General features: G+C 38.8%; 2 protein-coding genes across 3 annotated transcripts; one reads left to right on the forward strand and one right to left on the reverse strand.

Annotated features, from left to right (window-relative positions):
• Positions 1 to 4,930: 4,930 nt before the first annotated feature.
• On the forward strand, positions 4,931 to 11,294 carry spdya (speedy/RINGO cell cycle regulator family member A). Of its 2 annotated transcripts, none has more exons than XM_061895723.1 (7): positions 4,931 to 5,089; positions 8,471 to 8,761; positions 8,866 to 8,924; positions 8,987 to 9,072; positions 9,295 to 9,466; positions 9,612 to 9,935; positions 10,849 to 11,294. In XM_061895723.1, the coding sequence occupies exons 2-7, from the start codon at positions 8,494 to 8,496 to the stop codon at positions 10,960 to 10,962; spliced, it is 1,023 nt and encodes a 340-aa protein (XP_061751707.1). In that variant the 5' UTR covers positions 4,931 to 5,089; positions 8,471 to 8,493; the 3' UTR covers positions 10,963 to 11,294. The 2 variants fall into 2 exon arrangements, with proteins under 2 accessions (XP_061751707.1, XP_061751708.1); XM_061895724.1 differs by having other exon boundaries at positions 9,612 to 9,942; positions 10,849 to 11,293.
• A 338-nt stretch (positions 11,295 to 11,632) lies between these two features.
• trmt61b (tRNA methyltransferase 61B) lies at positions 11,633 to 19,520 on the reverse strand. The gene is made up of 7 exons (XM_061895722.1): positions 18,530 to 19,520; positions 17,061 to 17,163; positions 14,787 to 14,977; positions 14,622 to 14,713; positions 11,980 to 12,179; positions 11,834 to 11,908; positions 11,633 to 11,748 (listed from the first exon to the last, which is right to left on the reverse strand). The coding sequence occupies exons 1-7, from the start codon at positions 19,304 to 19,306 to the stop codon at positions 11,714 to 11,716; spliced, it is 1,473 nt and encodes a 490-aa protein (XP_061751706.1). The 5' UTR covers positions 19,307 to 19,520; the 3' UTR covers positions 11,633 to 11,713.
• Positions 19,521 to 19,613: the final 93 nt, after the last annotated feature.

A 19,613-nucleotide genomic window follows, 5' to 3' on the forward strand; every position in this document is an offset into this window, starting at 1 on the left:
CGGGTGTTACCATTTAGTGGTCAATTGTACAGAAAATGTACAGAACTTTGCAATCTACTAATAAAAGTTTTAATCAATCAATCAATCAATCAATTTATTGCCACCTTTCCCAACTTCTTTGTCACGTGTTGCTGGCATCAAATTCTAAAGTTAATTATTATTTGCAAAAAAAAAAAGTTTATCAGTTTGAACATCAAATATGTTGTCTTTGTAGCATATTCAACTGAACATGGGTTGAAAAGGATTTGCAAATCATTGTATTCCGTTTATATTTACACATCTAACACAATTTCCCAACTCACATGGAAACGGGGTTTGTAGTTTCTCATGGTCTGAACGTCTTTCAGGTGCATTTTGGCAAACTTTTTTTATTAAGAAATGGCCACTCTATCATACAACTAATTGGTGGTTTGCTGCAGAGATGGTTGTCCTTCTGGAAGGTTCTCCTCTCACCACAGAGGTCACCTCGCTGACGAGACTAAGACGAATGCAGCAATATACAGAAACTTCCTGGATGTAAACCAACGCTTCCCATATTACCTGATGGAATTTGAGAGGTGCTGCAAAGAGGACTGGGCGAAACCGTCAAAGATACAGTAGGTGTGCCAAACTTCTGGCATCGTATTAAAAAAGACTTGAGGCTGTGATTGCTGCCAAAGGTGCATCAACAAAGTAATGAGCAAAGGGTCTGAATACTAAAGTGCATGTAATTTTTGAGTTTTTTATTTTTAAATAATTTGCAAAAATGACAACATTTCTGTTTTTTTCTTTCAAGTTTGGGTGCTAAGTGTACATTAATGAAAAATAAAATGTACTTATTTGGTTTCAGCAAATGCCTGCAATGAAACATATTATAAAGCGGTCTGAATACTTTCCGTATCCACTGTAGTTCTTCCTTCAGCCCATGGTATTTATCGAGCATTTTGTGTTTCTTTTTTTTGTGTTGCTATTGTTTTAGTGCTTCACCTGTCTCAATTTAATAGCGTAACATTGTTTTTGGACATTAGAACCTGAGGGGGCCTAAACTGCCCTATGAAAATGACATCCGTGCCCTTAGGGTAGCGCCCACCTTTGAGAACCGCTGGTTTGTCGACTAGAGCAGCAATTTCAACTGGCTTGGCTGTGGGACCGCACCATCACTCCTAATGACAAGCACCCCTAAAGACAACAATAGAAATCAATGTGTCCTTTTGAAATGAATTAAAATCATTTTAATTACTGCGGAACATGCCTTTGAAAAACGAAAACTTTAAGATAAAAATATCATTATTGTATAAAACAGTACAATGTAATGTACTAAAAATAACTGCAGTAGTTTTATGAAGTAATGTAATAATAATGTAGACCATTTACCTATCTCCTTCCTGCTGCTTCTCCATCAAACACACCATCAGCAGCTTTTCCATGTTTTCATGGATAAATGTCCCGTGTTAAGATATAATTTTGACATTCTTGTCTGGCGTTAGACTCATTCTCATTCACAATGGTAGCAGTGATACGCTCAAATTGCTATGCCAAGTTGGCGAGATGCTTGGTCATGTTTTTATTGATTTCTTTATTTGATTCAATTAAAATCATTCACTTCTTCTTCTCAACATTGTCCCTCCACACTCATGTTCCTCATTCCCATTCATCTACAGGACTGTCTTAGAAAATTAGAATATTATGATAAAGTCCTTTATTTTCTGAAATGAAACTAAAAACATGAAAATGTCATACTTTCTGGATTCATTACACATCAACTGGAATATTGCAAGCCTTTTATTATTTCAGTATTGCTGATTATGGCATACAGCTTAAGAAAACTCAAAAATCCTATAGCTCGGTTGGTGGAGTGGCCCGTGCCAGCAACTTGAGGGTTGCAGGTTCGATTCTCGATTGTGCCATCCTAGTTACTGCCGTTGTGTCCTTGGGCAAGACGCTTTACCCACCTGCTCCCAGTGCCACCCACACTGGTTTAAATGTAACTTAGATATTGGGTTTCACTATGTAAAGCGCTTTGAGTCACTAAAGAAAAGCGCTATATAAATATAATTCACTTCACTTCACTATCTCAAAAAATTAGAATATTTCCTCAGACGAAGGAGAGAAAAAATGGTCTAAAACAGCAAAACAAAATCAAACATTTGAAAATGTCAATTAATGCACTCAGTAGTTGGTTAGGAAACTTTTCGCACGGATTACTGCATCAATGCAGCGTAACATGGAGGCAATCAGCCTGGGGCATTGCTGAGGTGTTATGGATGCCCAGGATGCTTCACTAGCGGCCTTTAGCTCATTTGCATTATTGGGTCTGGTGTCTTTCAGCTTCTTCTTCACAATATCCCACAAATTCTCTATGGGGTTCAGGTCAGGGGAGTTGGCAGGCCAATCGCGGACATTAATGCCATGGTCAGCACTTAGTACAGGCTTAGTTGGCCACATACGTGGACAGCACATTTGAGCTCTTATCTCCAAAATGGTGTACTCTACTGAATTGGGGTCTTATAGCCCTTATGTAGACACTTATACTGCTGTCTGGTGGTTCCAGAAGAATATAACATACAAAAGAAATTGGAGAAAAAAAGTGTAAAAATAACAATTAGCATGTCACTAAACATGAAGTACACGTTTGTTACTTATGGACTAAGTACATCATATCAAAATATGATTCTTAGTTTTTATTCTAACAAAGGTCCAATAAGCCCAAATAGCAAAGAGAAATAAAATAAAAACATGTACCCAAACAGCTTGGGCCTTAAGAGGTTAACTTAACACATATGTTTTGTTAAACCACTAATGGTAACATAAGCTAGCCCAGGGGTAGGGGACCTATGGCTCACAAGCCAGATGTGGCTCTTTTGATGACTGCATCTGGCTCTCAGATAAATCTTAGCTGACGTTGCTTAACACGATATGTAGTGAGTAATTCCGCTTGTAATCACAGTGTAAAAAATAACGTTCAAAATGTAAAAAGTTTTAATCCATCCGTTTTCTACCGCATCTGTTCAAGAAGTCACTACTGAAACCGACAACTACCCACCACGCAGTCTGATAGTTTATATATCAATGAAGAAATATTAACATTGCAACACATGTCAATACGGCCTTTTTAGTTTACTAAATTGCAATTTTACATTTCCCGGGAGTTTCTTCTTGAAAACGTAGCGTAATGATGACGTGTATGCGTGACGTCACGGACTTTTAGGAAATATGAGCGCTGCACACACACACAGCTTAACGTCGTCTGCTTTAACCGCATAATTACACAGTATTTTGGAGATCTGTGTTGCTGAATCTTTTGCAATTTGTTCAATTGATATTGGAGAAGTCAAAATAGAAAGATGTAGTTGGGAAGCTTTAGCCTTTAGCCACACAAACATACAGTGATTCCTTGTTTAAAATTCCCGGAGGTGAAACTTTACTATGGATCAGAGCGGTCAAGCGAACATGGATCCCGACCGAATATCAACCAGCAGGTTTTGGTGAGAAAATTGTGGTAAAAAGTTGCTTCTTACCGGAGTTTAACTGAACTTGCGCCGCCCATAAAGCTGCCGTCGACTTCCCTGAGACACTGGCATCAAGACACCCGTGGACACACACTTCCGACTATCAGGTACTGTTAAACTCACTAAAACAATAGCAACACAATAGAAAGATAAGGGATTTCCCAGAATTATCCTAGTAAATGTGTCTAAAAACATCTGAATCCGTCCCAATGCAATTGCGTTTTTTTTTTCTAGTCCGTCGCTATCAATATCCTCAAACACAAAGCTTTCATCCTCGCTCAAATTAGTGGAGGAATTGTCATTTTCTCGGTCCAAATAGCTCTTTTTGTTGGAGGCTCCCATTAAAAACAATGTGAGGATGTGAGGAGCCATCAACGGGTGACGTCATTGTCTGCGACTTCCGGTAAACGCAGGGCTTTTCTGTTAGCAACCAAAAGTTCCAAACTTTATCGTGGATGTTCTCTATTAAATCCTTTCGGCAAAAATATGGCAATATCGCGAAATGATCAAGTATGACACATAGAATGGACCTGCTATCCCCGTTTAAATAAGAAAATCTCATTTTAGTAGGCCTTTAATTTTAAGAAGCAATTTATTTAGGGACGGCGTGGCACAGTGGGAGAGTGGCCGTGTACAACCCGAGGGTCCAGGGTTCAAATCCCACCTAGTACCATCCTCGTCACGTCCGTTGTGTCCTGAGCAAGACACTTCACCCTTGCTCCTGATGGGTGCTGGTTGTCGCCTTGCAAGGCAGCTCCTTCCATCAGTGTGTGAATGTGTGTGTGAATGGGTAAATGTGGAAGTAGTGTCAAAGCGCTTTGAGTACCTTGAAGGTAGAAAAGCGCTATACAAGTACAACCCATTTATCATTGGTAAGTTTCAGAATAACAATGTTATCAAAAAATAATAATATATTATTTATTATACTTTAAAAATGTTGGTTTTACTTAAAAATGCATGCATTTAGTTGTATTCAGTGTTATAAAATATTATATGGCTTCCACGGAAATACATTTTAAAATATTTGGCTTTCATGGCTCTCTCAGCCAAAAAGGTTCCCGACCCCTGAGCTAGTCAATGGTGTTCTTGTTATATTGTTTGTTTTGTAAAGTACTTCGACAGCCAAGTGTTTTCTGAGTTGATACTCGGTGATAACAGTTTAAAAAACACTGTTGTAGAAAATTTGACTGGCACAATGTAAAAAAAACTAACAGGCATTTTCCTCATCCTTACAAAATAAAAATAAAATGTGGGTCATGCGCATTGCAACACTAAAGATTTTGATAGTATGGGTCACTTTAAACAACGTATGTAAACATATGAGTAATTATCAAATTAGTTTTGTCATTCCATTTCACCACTATGCTTACCTCGTTAGCAACTTTGCGTCAAGGTTTTAGACCGTTTGGTTCGAAGATGTTTGTCTCCCGAGAACGAGCGATTCACGGTTACCATGGCAACTCCGGCACGTGCTTGCTCGCGGAATGGCGCGTAGTCCTCACGCACGCGCCGCTAATGGACACTTTTAGGAGGGAAATGACAAACGAAGACGTCGCGGTCAAGATTTGTTGATCAAACTGAAATAATAGTTACCTGTTGGGGTATGTAGCTTCTGTCTTTAAATTGTTACAACTATACATATGTAACTTTTGGTTAGCTTCTAGCTAACGCTAGCTTCTATATGATTTGTTCGGACAACGTGGCGACAAACTGTTGCGTAGCACGTCAGGAATAGTATTTGGACTTGATTTTTCTATCCTATTTAGCCCCAAAGGAATGTCGTATTTTAAAGGTGTAAAGGCTATACAGCCACATTTGGAAAGCAAAAGTGTGTACACCCGTCACATTGATAACAATAGTTAGTGTGACCGCCATTGTTATTTAGGGTAGCCTTTGGGCATGGACTTCACCAGAGCTTTCACCAGAGCTTTCACCAGAGCTGCCCAAGTTGTTACTCCAGTCCCTTCCCACTCCTCAATCACTTCGGAGCTGGTGGATGTCAAGATGCGTTCACATTTGTCATTTGTGGTTGGTGTGCTCTGCCATTTCGGTTTGTTTGGTAAAATGCGAATGCAGTTTCCTGATTTAGTAGAATATTTCACAGGGCTTATAGGCGGTATAGCTCGGTTGCAACTTGAGGGTTTCAGGTTCGATCCCCGCTTCCGCCATCCTAGTCACTGCCGTCGTGCCCTTGGGCAAGACACTTTACCCATCCATCCATCCATCCATTTTCTACCGCTTATTCCCTTTCGGGGTCGCGGGGGGCGCTGGCGCCTATCTCAGCTACAATCGGGCGGAAGGCGGGGTACACCCTGGACAAGTCGCCACCTCATCGCAGGGCCAACACAGATAGACAGACAACATTCACACTCACATTCACACACTAGGGCCAATTTTTAGTGTTGCCAATCAACCTATCCCCATACCCACCTGCTCCCATTGCCACCCACACTGGTTTAAGTGTAACTTAAATATTGGGTTTCACTATGTAAAGCGCTTTGAGTCACTGGAGAAAAAGCGCTATATAAATATAATTCCCTTCACTTCAATTATCATGCTTAAAGCCAGAATTTATCAATTGCCTGAAAATACTCAAAGTGTAGTCATAGAAAGGGATGTGGGGTATAACCTTAACCTCAGAGGAACGGCAAAATATAAACAGGCTTTAGCACTTAGCACAAGGAAAAGTTTTTGCGTCTCAGTCTGTGGGGTGACAATATGGAACAGCCTGAGTGATGAACTCAAACACTGTTCAAACATTGAGCATTTTGCAAATCTAATATTTTGGTTTGGTATAGTGAGGCCTAGGCTTATTTTCAATATGAGTATGAATGAATTACTTGTGATGATATATTGAGATTTGTAAGCACATTTTTCTGGGCAAATTGAGTTACTGTATTTCCTTGAATTGCCGCCGGGGCGCTAATTAATTTAAAACCTCTTCACTCCCGCGCTTACCAAAGGCATGCGCTAATTATTTTAAAACCTCTTCTTACCAAAGGCATGCAGTAAAAATTTGAGTGTGATGTAAGCTCGGACCTTAAATCCTACTGAATAGCTCTTAATCTTCTTCCCATTATGCGATTTCAAATTACCGGTATTGAAATGTGCCTCTTCAATTTTGAAAATGATGACAGGGGAATTGTCACTCGTGAGGTCACGAGTTTGACCAGGCGGTAATACTAAGCATGGGCTAATTATTTTGCAAAGCGAGTTTGACCCGGCAGTAATTCACGGCAGGCGCATACTATATGCTCTGCGGCAATTCAAGGAAATACGGTATGTGGATCAAGATGAATTTGATAAAATGTGATTCAGAGGAAACTGGATATTAATTGAAGTAACTATGTAAAAAAAAAAGGGGAGGGGGATTCAAAAAGTATACCTCTTCCCATTATTCTTTTGAGATATGATTAATTTAATTGTATTGTCTTAATCAAATTGTCTTTTCCTTTTTTGTGAAATAATAATATTGTCATTGAGCACAAGACTGTTCAATGGAGATATGTATGTATATTATGTACTACATGCATGTGTAGCTGAATATGACATACTCAAAAAAGAACAACGTCTAGGACAGGGGAAGGGAACCCATGACTACATCTGGCTCAGATAAATCTTGGCTGACATTGCTTAACATGATAAATAATGAATAATTCCGCTGATAATCACAGTGTTAAAAATAACATTCAAAATGTAACACATTCTCATGCAATTTAATCCATCCATCGGTTTTCTACCGCACCTGTTCAAGAAGTCGCATTAATGGTAAGGAGTATTTTATTTATTAGTGGTTAGCTTCAGAATAACAATATAATTAAAAAGAATGAGACACTTATTGTACTTTAAAAATGTTAGTCTTACTTATAAATGCACGCATTTAGTTGTATTTGGTGTTAAACAATATTATGTGGCTCTCACGGAAATATATCTTAAAATAGTTGTCTTTCATGGCTCTCTCAGCCAAAAAGGTTCCCGACCCCTGGTCTAGGATGAGACCACTACCACCTGAGAGATGGCGCTGGATATGAGGAATCAGGTGATGCATAGCAACACCTAACAGGAAGCGGTGTGAAAGTCATCAAATTCACAATGTAACATGTTTGAACAGTAGTAGGAAGAAGCAGATCTCATAGTGTGTTTTAATTGTACCGTGAGGAGTTTGCAGTTGGAATTTTCAACTGGAACGCCCCCCTCGGTCAGATGTCCTACTCGAAAAGTCGGGAGAGTCCTCACCACCCCAAAGTGGGCTTTAAAAATGGCTGCTCTAAGTGAAAAAATAAAAATAAAAGCTCCTATAATATCCGGTATTAGCACTTCAAGTATTTTTTATCGCACTAAATCAGCCGTGTACAATATTTTATTTGACGTTTGTACATGGTACTGTTATTGTAGTGTAAATTTCAATGTTTTCATAGCAATAGCGTCTGTGCTTCCTCTTTATCTTCCGTGTATGAAGGTTGCTGAAGGAGTGTATATTTGTCCAGAAGTTGATTATATTCCGATAAGGCAAGAGCAAGAATAGCTTTCCTGGATGTGGCCATGTCGGTGTCCGACGTTAATCAAACTAATTATTTAATCCTACCGGTTTTCCCTATCACATGAGTTAATATTTTTACCTCATGTGTTTTACATGTACTACTCACAACAAACCCAAGCTCCAAAGGCACATACAGTATACAGACGAGCAATGCCCCAGCACAACCCGCTACCCTCAATCAAACAAGGCAACATCTTCAGTGTATGTAACGGTGCATTCACTGTTCATCCCAACCCCCACCCAAAATAATATGAATATATTGTGTAGAAAAGTACAATTTACAATTATTTTCCTGATATTGCAGTATTACTTTAAAAAATATATTGGAAATTGCTGTTAAGGTTTTTTATATCATTATTTTGGAAGCAGAATATTAACATTGCAAATATATTATTTTGGCTGTAAATAAAATGGAAACTCTTCATTTCACATGACTTGACAGATCTATCCTTGTCGAAATTCCAAATGGCATTCACTTCACGGAACCCAGGCAGGAGCATGACGAAACCGACGGCTCAGTGTTGTCAAACTCCCACCACCTGTGGGGTAGCTTCTGTACAGAACCCTATCCCTGGCAGGAAAGGACTTTGGCGCAAAAGAACTAGCACCCAGGAAAAACAGGGTCCGCCGGAAAAGAGCTTCTGCTGGAATGATATGTACTATTCTCAAATTACACTACCCCCAACCATTGTCATTCAGCGACGGGAAATTACATCATACTTCAAACTTTTTGGTGAGAAATTGCTATTCAATTGCATCATTTGAGCAAAGTGTCGTACCCTCAAAATGACTGAAATATTTAAATCTCATATTTAATCATGTTGTGACATGTTTCAGATGATGACTTAATTAAAGACTTTTTGTGGATGGACTGTTGCCGTAAAATAACTGACAAGGTAAAGATCAACATCTCTGAACAGTATTGGTGCTAATAATTCAACTCATCTTTTTTCCTCAGTATCTCCTCGCCATGGTTTTTGTCTACTTCAAAAGATCCCACTTCTCCATTGTAGAATACAGCAAGATTAACTTTTTCATAGCCTTGTAAGTTCACCACAAGCTTAAACTATTTGAGTACACATACACAGTCAGATTTTATTATCTACTTTATTTCAATCGAAATAAGACACAATGCCACTATCAAATATACACTTTTCAATTATTTAAGATTATGTTATGTTCACTGTGTTTACATGATCCCAGAATTGTATAGTATAGTGCTATACTAACTCCACAGCAAAGCCAATTCATATTCTCGCATTGTAGGTATCTTGCCAACACCATGGAGGAAGAAGAAGAGGAGAGTAAATATGAGATTTTTCCATGGGCGCTTGGAAATAACTGGAGAAAAAAGTTTCCCCTTTTTCTCAAGGAGAGGGACAAACTCTGGGCTCGCATTGAGTTCAGAGCAGTAGTTAGTAGGCGCTGCTGTGAAGAGGTACACAAATATGTTTGCCTGAACAGTGATTTTAGTTATAATTATAGTTATCTTTTTTATACCAATAAGCTCAGTCAGTTACTTTTTTAATTTAGGAGCTTTGCTTTTGATTCCTTGTCTCTGTTAATATCTTTTTTTCCTTCAGGTGATGGCCATCATGCCCTCTCACTTTGTGTGGAAGCGAGAGCGCTCAGAGCACCACAGCGGTGCTCAGCGGCGTTATGACCAAAGAAACGCAGTACATTTTCCACGGGGGCCTGCAGCCTCTCCAGTCCCCTGCGCCCATTGCGACCACAAGAAAGCATTTGATCAGCGGCTGAACTTCTCTTCTACCCTCAGAAGTTACCCTCCTACACTCCCACTAAACTCTCAGCTGAATTTGGAGAACACACCACCCAGGGCTGCTGCTCCATGTAGGGAGAGAATCAACACCAAAAACAATTCTCAGTGTTCTTCCTGCAGCTGCACGGTACATGGTTGGTACTTTTGCTAGATCCACTTACAATAGATGTGTTGAAATATGAATTATAAAGGACAGAAAGCACCTTCTGCTCTGAAACAATCAGAGAAACAGCTCTTGTATTGAACCTCATTTTGTTGTGAAAATGTTCCGAATAGTAGCTGTTGAGTTCAGGGCCATCCCTTCCTATACGCAGCTTACGCACTGTGCTGAGGGCCCCATGATCCGTGGCTGGACCCTTTTTGCGCTAAGAAGCGCATAAGGAATGATAGGCCACGTCCTATGCAATTTTACTGCAAACGTAGTTTTGTCAATAAGAATATAATGGCAAATTTTACCACTACTACCAGCAGTTCACTCTATTGTAATGTTTAATACCAGCTGTAAAACTTAGTTAAATCTTGCCCTAATTAAACCAAAAAATTAAATAGACTTTAAATTACACTCGTGCCGTATAGATAATAATAATAATAATGGTTTAGATTTATTTAGCGCTTTTCTAGAAACTTAAAGCGCTTCACAGAGAAGTGAGAAGTGAGAATCCATCCTTCATTAACTCCACATTCACACATTGATGGTGCTGAGCTACAAATGTAGCCACAGCTGCCCTGGGGTAGACTGATGGAAGAGTGCCCCTTCGCCCACCACCAAACGTTCATTCCCTTCCATACACCAGTGTTAGTGGCACTGGGAGCAAATGTGAGGTGTCTTGCCCAAGGAGTGACTTTGATGGCAGAAGCGGGGATCGAACCAGAAACCCTCAAGTATGAATACAACAGCAAGACTGTATAGTAAAATAAAAACTTGGATCAAGACTACAATCTTACTTTAAGAGCAATTTACTATTTGCCTAAAACAAAATGAAACAGATCAATCAATAAATGGCTAAATGGTATAATTCTGTTTTTCTCCTCTCTTGTAGGCAATGAATTGTCCAGCACGTCCTCATTTGACTCTTCTATGGACTGGATCAAAGAGGAGTAGAACTTATCACACCAGCTGTGTTCCAAACATCATTTTTCCATCTCCCACTTAGTGGACAAGAGGTTTTTAACAGCAACACCCCCACAGAGCCTTAAGTGGATATAACTGAGCTAATGGGACGTTGAACACTAAATATAGTTGTAAAGGCTTGTTAATTCTAAACACTGTTTTGGGTATTTATTTATTTAAATTATTTATTAAATTAATAATGTTGAATGGAGTTTAAGTTGTGCCACATATGCTAAAGTTACTGTCAAATAACTGGATGTTGGTGTTTTGGACTGTTGCCTTCAGCACCTTATACTATTTAATGCTGCCTCTTGAATTGGCAATAAAGACTATCTTTCTAAAAAATATGTAATGTTTGTTTTCATCATATATTTATATGTTAAAACGTGAAATTGCTGAAACTCCCAAGAACCTTCCAATTCCCAGTACATTGTGAAATGTGAAAGGATCACGAAAGGCATTATAATGATAATAACAAGAACAAACAGGGAGGTGATATGCTTCATATAGCAGAGGATCATGCTATGCAAGGAGAATTATGGCCAAAATAAAACATACTACATATGCCCTATTGATGAAACTGATTAACTAAATTAAAAATGTTACTTGTGGAGTGTCTCAACCCAAAAAACCATTATTGTTCACTGAGTGACCAATTGCACTCTAATGATAAACAAAGGTTTTTGTAATATTTAAAATACAAAAGCACTTGGCCCTTTTAAAAAAAAGATGTATTTTGTACATATTACAAATTACTATGGATTAAATGACAATCTTCTCTTCCGACTGAGCAGCTACCTCACAAACTTTCTTAGTTTCACCAGGAACGCTGAAAATGTAAGACAAACATGTAAGATGTAAGACAATGTAAGAAAAACAATAATAGGTCAACAACTTATTGAAAATGAGCTGACCTGTGTGACTCAATTGCACCGGGTGAGGTCGAGCAATGTAGGGAATACTCCCAAAGGCTGGATGTTGTTCTGTGACTAAATGCAGGTACAAGTTCAACTTCATATATTTTTCATTTCATACATTTAAATGCTGTCATTTTCATCACCTTGTCCAGCCTGATCTGAAGTGTCCTCTTCTTTCTGGTCTTTTTTAGAAACCGCAGCCTTTCTCAAGCAGTATTGCCCATCTTTTTGGAAAGCTGGTTCCACTAGCCAATCTCGAAATGGAATGTCAAAGATGCGTTCACACAGCAAAGGGAGCGCTGAGCACCGAATCCCTTCCAGTAGGTCAATGACTTGTGTTATACTTGAAAATGAACAAGAAAGAAAAGAAACGCTCAATGGACCTGATTTACTAAGATACAAATACCTTGTGCTATAAAATATTGTGTGCCATTAGTCTGCGTGTTGCGAACACCCTATCCATCCATTTCTACAGCTTATCCGTTTCGGGATCACGGGGGGTGGCTGCAGCCTATCTCAGCTGCATTCGGGCGGTAGTGAGTGTGCAATTGTTAAGTGTGCAGACGGCCTTATTTAAACGCAAAAGTTTTGTGGGCTGTACAGGGCATCACCACAGAGACACTCTCAGCAGATCCATGTTATGCTTCCCCTGTGTCGTTTTGCTGTGTTTTCAAACCAGCAGGAGACATGTACAACTTCGTATGGGCATTTTAAAAGCAGTCCTGCAGTGTATCTACAATGAAAGCCCTTTTTTTTTTTACCGCCAAAAAGTGCGCTCATTAGAGGGAGGCTGCACTAACTCTGCTCAAGACGTGAAAAAATGCACACTTAAAATATTTTTTTTTTCGTATGAGAAATATTTTAATAATATATATTCGATGTTAACACAAACATCATTAAAAAATAAAGGACACCAAAACGCATCAATTAAAATTGTTTTAATCAGCCTTTCTATGTCCTCTAGCAGCTATAAAATTATAAAATAATGTTATTGAATTGCTTGTATTCCGACAATTTATTTTTCCCGGAAGTGAAAACCAGTAATGGTCAACTAAGCTAAGATGGCTGTTGTACAGCAAGCAGTGTGCGTACTATCTGAGTACACATGGGGCCTATATTTTCCTGCAAAAAGCCGATTTGAACAAAAAAATATGCAATGGAATAGATCCATACATTTTATCAAAAAAAAAAAAAGATTTGTTGACTGATAAAGGATTATTCGTCGGTGCAGTTGTCAAACATTAAATTATTGTGTGCTCCAAAGGCCATTCTACACGACAAAACAGATGAAAACTTGGAATAGCATGGAGGTCTGCAACTTCTTTGCTTGTGGCTGGATCAAGGAAATTTTGTAATAAGACTCTCCCGAATAAATATGCATCATTTTTGCTAGGGTAAGGTTTCGTTTCATTTCATGATTTAACTTTCTGTGTACAGTCATGATTGTTGCCTGCCTTTGCTGTTGCAAGCGCCGTTTACAGGTTTCCACATCTTTCCCACATATGCTAAATAAAATGCGAAACGGTGATTAGATAAGTGTTGATAAATGACATTGTACGTGCTAATTATATTTGTATCTTCTCCCAGTATTGTAAGCATTTTGATGCGTCAGCATATATTTTGCATATTAATACAGACACAAAATAAATTGAAAGCCTTACTCTGCTAACTTAACAGATGCAATTCACTTTGCAAACGTTTAGTAGATTAATTTTGCGTCTACTATCAAGTTTGCACGTGGTTTAGTATAAGCAAACCTTAAGTAAATCAGGCCCAATGTTTTTTAACACACTAAATATATTTGAAGTGAACAACATGACTGGTGAAGGAGAACCCTCAGTTTTGAGACAAGCACACAGATGTAAGAATACAATATTAAAATCACCATACACTGTGTAGTTCGGTGCTAATAAACTGGCAGCACGGGGATAATCCGGCCCAGGAATGACACCATACCGGCCCGCCCAGATTAGTTCAAAACTTTTTACAAAACATTTTTGCAGCAAATTCCTAAAAACACTATAGTGCTCCTGTCGTATAGAGAAACTTGAACGCAAGCAAACGCATTGGCAAATCTTTGCATTGACATTTAACCTTGCTAGAAAACATAGAACACGGGTCCAAACTTGTAACATATATGTACTAATTTTTTCGTAATGTGATTCATGTAGCTAAGGCGTTGCTGTAGTTTGTTTATTCAGATGCATTCAGTAGTCAATGCTTCATCTTCTTTAGTCATACGAGTTGTGTACCTCAAGGTTCCATAGGCTATTCAACTGGTGGCCTACAAGTTCAGTTAAAAAAACTTGAGAAGATCTTTGACTACATTTCTGCGGAAACTGTTTAAAAGCAGCAGAGCACTCTTGTAACTCTAACAAAAATAAATAGAACAAAATTCTACTGTAGAGGATGCTGGTTTTACGGAATAAAATAGGACTAATAAGTCGAAAAAAATGCGATACGTTCTGTATGATGCATTGCAAGGTCTAATGTGCCTTTTTTCAATCAGGTGAGGATGCTGTTCTGCCAGTGAAGCTTTTTATTCTAACATTGCCGTCAGTTTATCCATCATTCCATCCATTCTCTACCGCATGTCTTCATTAAAGAAAAAACATCAATATAAACTGTAGTCATTGACTCTAAACTAATATTGTTCCGTAGCAGATAGTCTTGACTAAGCCATGTCGAATCTGGTATTTACATAAATATTTCCTATGATTATAATTATTTTCAAACTTCTTTTAAGATAATTTGTCATTCCCCATTCTGAAAAACTGGCACTCACTTGGCAAGGTAGACGGCACATACAGCGCCAGGGTGCAGATGTGAAATCACTGTCCGTAAAACAAGGTGTGGGTTTAACAGATCAAGAGCAACCTGGAACAGACTTTTACAATCAGTACAACAACTGCTGTCACCAAATCTAACACAGACATCTAACATCACTGACCGCATTGAATGCCTGACCGGCCAAAAGTGACATCGCCGTGCATAGGTCGGCGTTATGGAACTGAACGTTGTCAGGCCAATCCTCCCCACGCCGCGCTCTCCACGAGTCCCGCCAACGCTGATAGTTGAGCATGGCTTTTTTGAGGTGATCCTCTCGGACGTCAATGCTGAACACGCTGCCACTGGAGCCCACTGGGAGAAACACATTAACCGTGCGTCAGTTAGTTTTCCTGCAGATAACATTTCCCTAAGTCTACTCGGTGTAAAGTAAGAGAATGGTGATGGTGTTGACACATTTAAAGGCGCCATATACAGGGCTCGAATTTAACCACGACAACTGTCAAGTCATCACTACATAGCCCTGATATGTCAAAAGGCATTAATAAATCATGTTATTTTTTAATACATTTATAACCAATAACAGTAGTTCAGCCGGGATATGCTCATTTAAAAATTTAATTTACATCACCGAAATCTTGTTATTGTTTTAATTTCGATGTCGCGCCCTCCACCGTTTGACCAATTAACAAGTCTGTGAGTGTTGCACATGCAGGTTGCTAGTTACACACCGCCCTCTTCGTCTGGCTACTACCACTGGTAATGTTACCAAACATGTCGGACCTTAGTAAATCTAAAAAGTGTCGTTACAATTCTCAACTTATTCATAACAAAGCCAGGAACAAAACAAGACGTGAAATGTACAGAGACAACCACAATCACATGATAAAATAATCCCTCATTCGTGCAGCCTATAGGCATACCTTGGTAAATGTTTCCGCTTTAGTTTTGGGCGTACCTTAGGCTGCTAAGCATGCTCTACTTATTTTCACCAGTATAACCATTGCTAGCGTTGGTTGTAGTTTGTTTTAGTCTTTGTTTTATGATGGTACTGACAATAACCATATGATTTCCATTTGTTGTGAATATTGTATACAGGCACGATGTAGTTCTTTCTGAAAATAGCCTAATTGCTGTGTAAAATATGTCGGTTAGGGATTTGTTATTGACAAAACGCTTGCCTATTCAGCTATTATGGTCGCAGCACCTCAACCCTTACTGAGAGGCAGTGGAAGTTTGAAGTTCCTTGAAGTAGCCTAGTCGATTGAGCTGGATTCGGCTGCGTATCTGGCAACCTCAGTCAGGAAGAGAGCGAGTGAATACAGAAGTTTGACCGTGATTGCAGTATCATTTTTGGCTACATTATTCCGTATGGCACCTTTTGTATTTGTGTACGATTGTTTGAAACAATCATTGAACTGGCATTTGGCCTAAATTAGAGTCCTGATCTGATACTTTGACAATAGTTTAAAGAACTTAACGTGTTTTAGAGCAAGCAACTAAAGTTAACCCATTTTTTATTTTTGTAAATCTGATGGCAAACCAAATTGGTGGCATCGAATGCTACATAAATTTTTTAATAAAGTAAAGTGGCTAGTGCACGATTACCAAACATAAACTACTGTTGGCTCCCATTTAAATCTATTAGGTTTCAACCCCAAAGCCTTCCTGTATGCAGAGACGTACTCCCTGAGTTTGTAAGCAATAACGAAAACAGCCAAAAATTATTTTGTAATAATACCAATAAAAATATATTGATATTATCACTTTTGTATCATTTCTATATTGATACTATAACATGTATTGATAGTGTCAACATCTGGATTGATCAATCACTCCTCTAATCATAGCTTTAGTGGTTAGCTTTTTGTGTCGCCCTGCTCTGTTTAGCATGCTTTGCCATTCATTTTCTGTAGTCTTCCGATGACAATATACTTGGAAGAAACGGTTTCTTTACCGCCATGGTGGTAAAGCTTAGTAACTTAAAAGCGGTTTCACACTGTGGATAGACAACAGGTTTGTTGCATCTCGCTCTCAAATTTGAGCCGGTGTGGGCTCAGCAGCTCATTAGGTTGAAAAGAGCAAATACCAGCCCCTAATTTAAACCCATTATTTGGACATGTCTAATCCATGACAATATTAAAAACTAAAATATGTTTATATTCAGGACAGCAAGTAAGTAGTGGTCATTTGGCGTCTTAATCGAGAAATAATCATGTGCTTGACTATTTTTTATACCTTATAATACAAAAGTTCACTCAGAAATTCCTGGATAATTCATGTATTTTGGCATTAAAAGGTATAATTTACGTTTATAGTTTCTACCTGCTGATGTATTAACATAAATTAATTTGGCAGTTCATTACAAACTCTGGGTGGTGGTCTAATTGACACATCTGTTCAGCATGCTAATGATGACAGTATGATGGGTGCAGACCTGCTCGAGACAAAAACAGAGACATGGACCCAGAACCAGTGCCCGACTCCAGCACACAGTCTCCCTCTGTGATGTCCATCATCATCAGCATAATGTTGGCATCCTGAGTGGTAGAAGCAGATTACACCATATCTGTCAACAGCTTGAACCACAATTTAAGGTTTGAACAATATGCAATATTTTTAAATACATTTGGCTGACCATAGAGCTTTTATTACAAACGTGATAAATAATGCATGTTGTTTCCCGCACACTTCACAGCGAAAAGTGAACAACTGCATCCTCAAAGCATTGTGCTAGCAGCTAACGGCGGCAAATAAATACTATTTTTAGACGTATATTATCACTGGAGGACGAGGAATAACTATAAAAGCTACACTACAGATGGAAGGATACAATAAGCCATGCTAATGACAAAGCGAGGTCTCTTGAAAACCAGGTAAAAAAGTAATCAAAATTAAAATCTATTTTGCAAGATTAACCAGGCCAAGAGGGCAGCAAAAACAGGTTTTTATAAATAAATAGAACAACAAAAAAACAGAGCACTCACACACTATAGTTAAAAGCACAAATTACTTACAACATAAATATAAAAACCACACAATAGGTACTAAATGCAATTTGAAATAGTTTCTGCATGGTTGATACTACAGTGTTTAAATCAATATGTTTTTATTATTACAAAGTTGCTTTTTTGTTGACAAACTCAGGAAATAAGTTCCTGGACAGAGGGACATTTATGGCAAAAACCAAACGATTTAAATCAGAGCCATTAATATTTTTTGCTTAACTTTTAGTTATTTTGGGCAATTTAATTAACTCTTGTTCAAAATATTATACAGTATGTAATAAAGTTAAACTCCCAACGATAGTCACACACACCCTAGGTGTGGTGAAATTATCCTCTGCATTTGACCCATCCCCTTCTTTCACCACCTGGGAGTTGAGGAGAGCAGTGAGCAGCAGCAGTAGCCGCGCTCGCAAATAATTTGCTGAGAGGCAAGCCGGGAGGCAATGGGTCCCATTTTTATAGTCTCTGGTATGACTCGGCCGGGGTTCGAACTCACGGCCTTCCAGTCTCACTATAATCACAAGGCCACAAAGGAATAAGGAAATTATTGGAATATTTATTGATGTTTTTGTCTGATTATAGTTGTGATCACAAATATAATCAGTCAATGATCTTACAACAGAAGGTAAATGGCTATTAGCAGTAAATTGGCAAGTAGATTAATAATAGTTTTGAGAAAATAATACACCTGGACATGACACAATATGTTACCACATACGTCAGCAATCAAATTGAAATGTTTCTATAATGATATATATGTCAAATACTAAATCGCTGGAGGCTGATTTCAATACACAAACAGACAGAGAGATTGATTGATTTCAGGCCGTATCGCCCATCCCTATTACCAAATATGATCAACAAAATAAATATAAAACTTTTTTTTTGTTACATATACCTTTGGGTAGCAGATAGCTGGACCTCTCTTCATACTCAGCACATACTCATCCAAACTGGCACGTCGTATGAAGATAGGAACCCCTCGGTTTGTCTTCTGGAAATGGCCCGCTGGATGCCCAGCTATGTCCTCATGCAGGACAACCCCCCAGCTGCTGTGCAGACGTGCTCCTGTCTGAAGCTTGAACATCTTCCTGAACTCCACATGCTTTTTCCCATGATACACCGCCATTAACTGCTCCCCGTATGAAAGTGTGGTCTCTCGTGGGAGAGTAGGTGGCATACAATGTTCTGCACTTAATGGTGTCTTTGATGTGTCCAACTGTGCATGCACATCCAACTCATCCCTTGCACCTGAATCGTGCTGTTTAAACAGGGATTCATCTCTTGAGTCATATACAGGACCTTGCTCTTGCGTGGACAAAATATCAGCATGCTCTTTTTGCATGCATACATCCTCCTCAAGTGGCTGCCACTGTTCTCTCAGCTGCGTCACCTCAGGGCTCAGTACATCCTGGGGAAGCAGGTTACTGACTCTCTCAAGTGGAGAGAGAGATCTCTTTCTCGACAGTTTAGATACCAGCTTGGTATTTAAGAGTGATGGATCAGAGTTGTATCTGGAATCATTGTTGCTTTTCAAACAGCCTGTTGAAAAACGTTGTATGTCCATTGTACTTGAATGTATACGCATGAAAATACCTTTGTTTTTGTGATATCCTGGCATGGCTGAGGCAAAACGTGTTAGTCTGTACAAAATCAAAAATCCTACACTGGCCATTATGGTTAAAGTTAACTACAACCTCATTATAATGGACCAAAGGCAAATCAAAAATACATTGAATTACAGTGAATATAACGACATACCGTGCTGAATTACCATTTATCGGATGCGAAATAAGCCCGGTGGATGACTGGAAAGAATTGTACGTTACCATGTATGTTTACACCGGGAAGAGGTCACCATGCGGGAAAACGCGTGAATATGACGTCATGAAAAGACGACAGCTGTAGTAACTCACTTTTTCCAGCAGAGGACGCAAGAGTAGACATGTGTTTAAACGGCCACAATAGCAAATACAATTAAG

This window comes from Nerophis ophidion, linkage group LG03 (genome assembly GCF_033978795.1).
Source record: "Nerophis ophidion isolate RoL-2023_Sa linkage group LG03, RoL_Noph_v1.0, whole genome shotgun sequence".
Taxonomy (NCBI): Eukaryota; Metazoa; Chordata; class Actinopteri; order Syngnathiformes; family Syngnathidae; genus Nerophis; species Nerophis ophidion.

Excerpts from the sequence above, each read along its gene's own strand:
- spdya (XM_061895723.1), top strand. The coding sequence starts at position 8,494 with ATGGCATTCACTTCACGGAACCCAGGCAGGAGCATGACGAAACCGACG. Across the intron at positions 8,762-8,865 it reads ATCATACTTCAAACTTTTTG|ATGATGACTTAATTAAAGAC; the intron begins GTGAGAAATTGC and ends GACATGTTTCAG. Across the intron at positions 8,925-8,986 it reads GCCGTAAAATAACTGACAAG|TATCTCCTCGCCATGGTTTT; the intron begins GTAAAGATCAAC and ends TTTTTTCCTCAG.
- trmt61b (XM_061895722.1), bottom strand. The coding sequence starts at position 19,306 with ATGGCCAGTGTAGGATTTTTGATTTTGTACAGACTAACACGTTTTGCC. Across the intron at positions 14,714-14,786 it reads CCGGTCAGGCATTCAATGCG|GTTGCTCTTGATCTGTTAAA; the intron begins GTCAGTGATGTT and ends AGTCTGTTCCAG. Across the intron at positions 12,180-14,621 it reads TGTGCCGTCTACCTTGCCAA|TATAACACAAGTCATTGACC; the intron begins GTGAGTGCCAGT and ends TTCATTTTCAAG.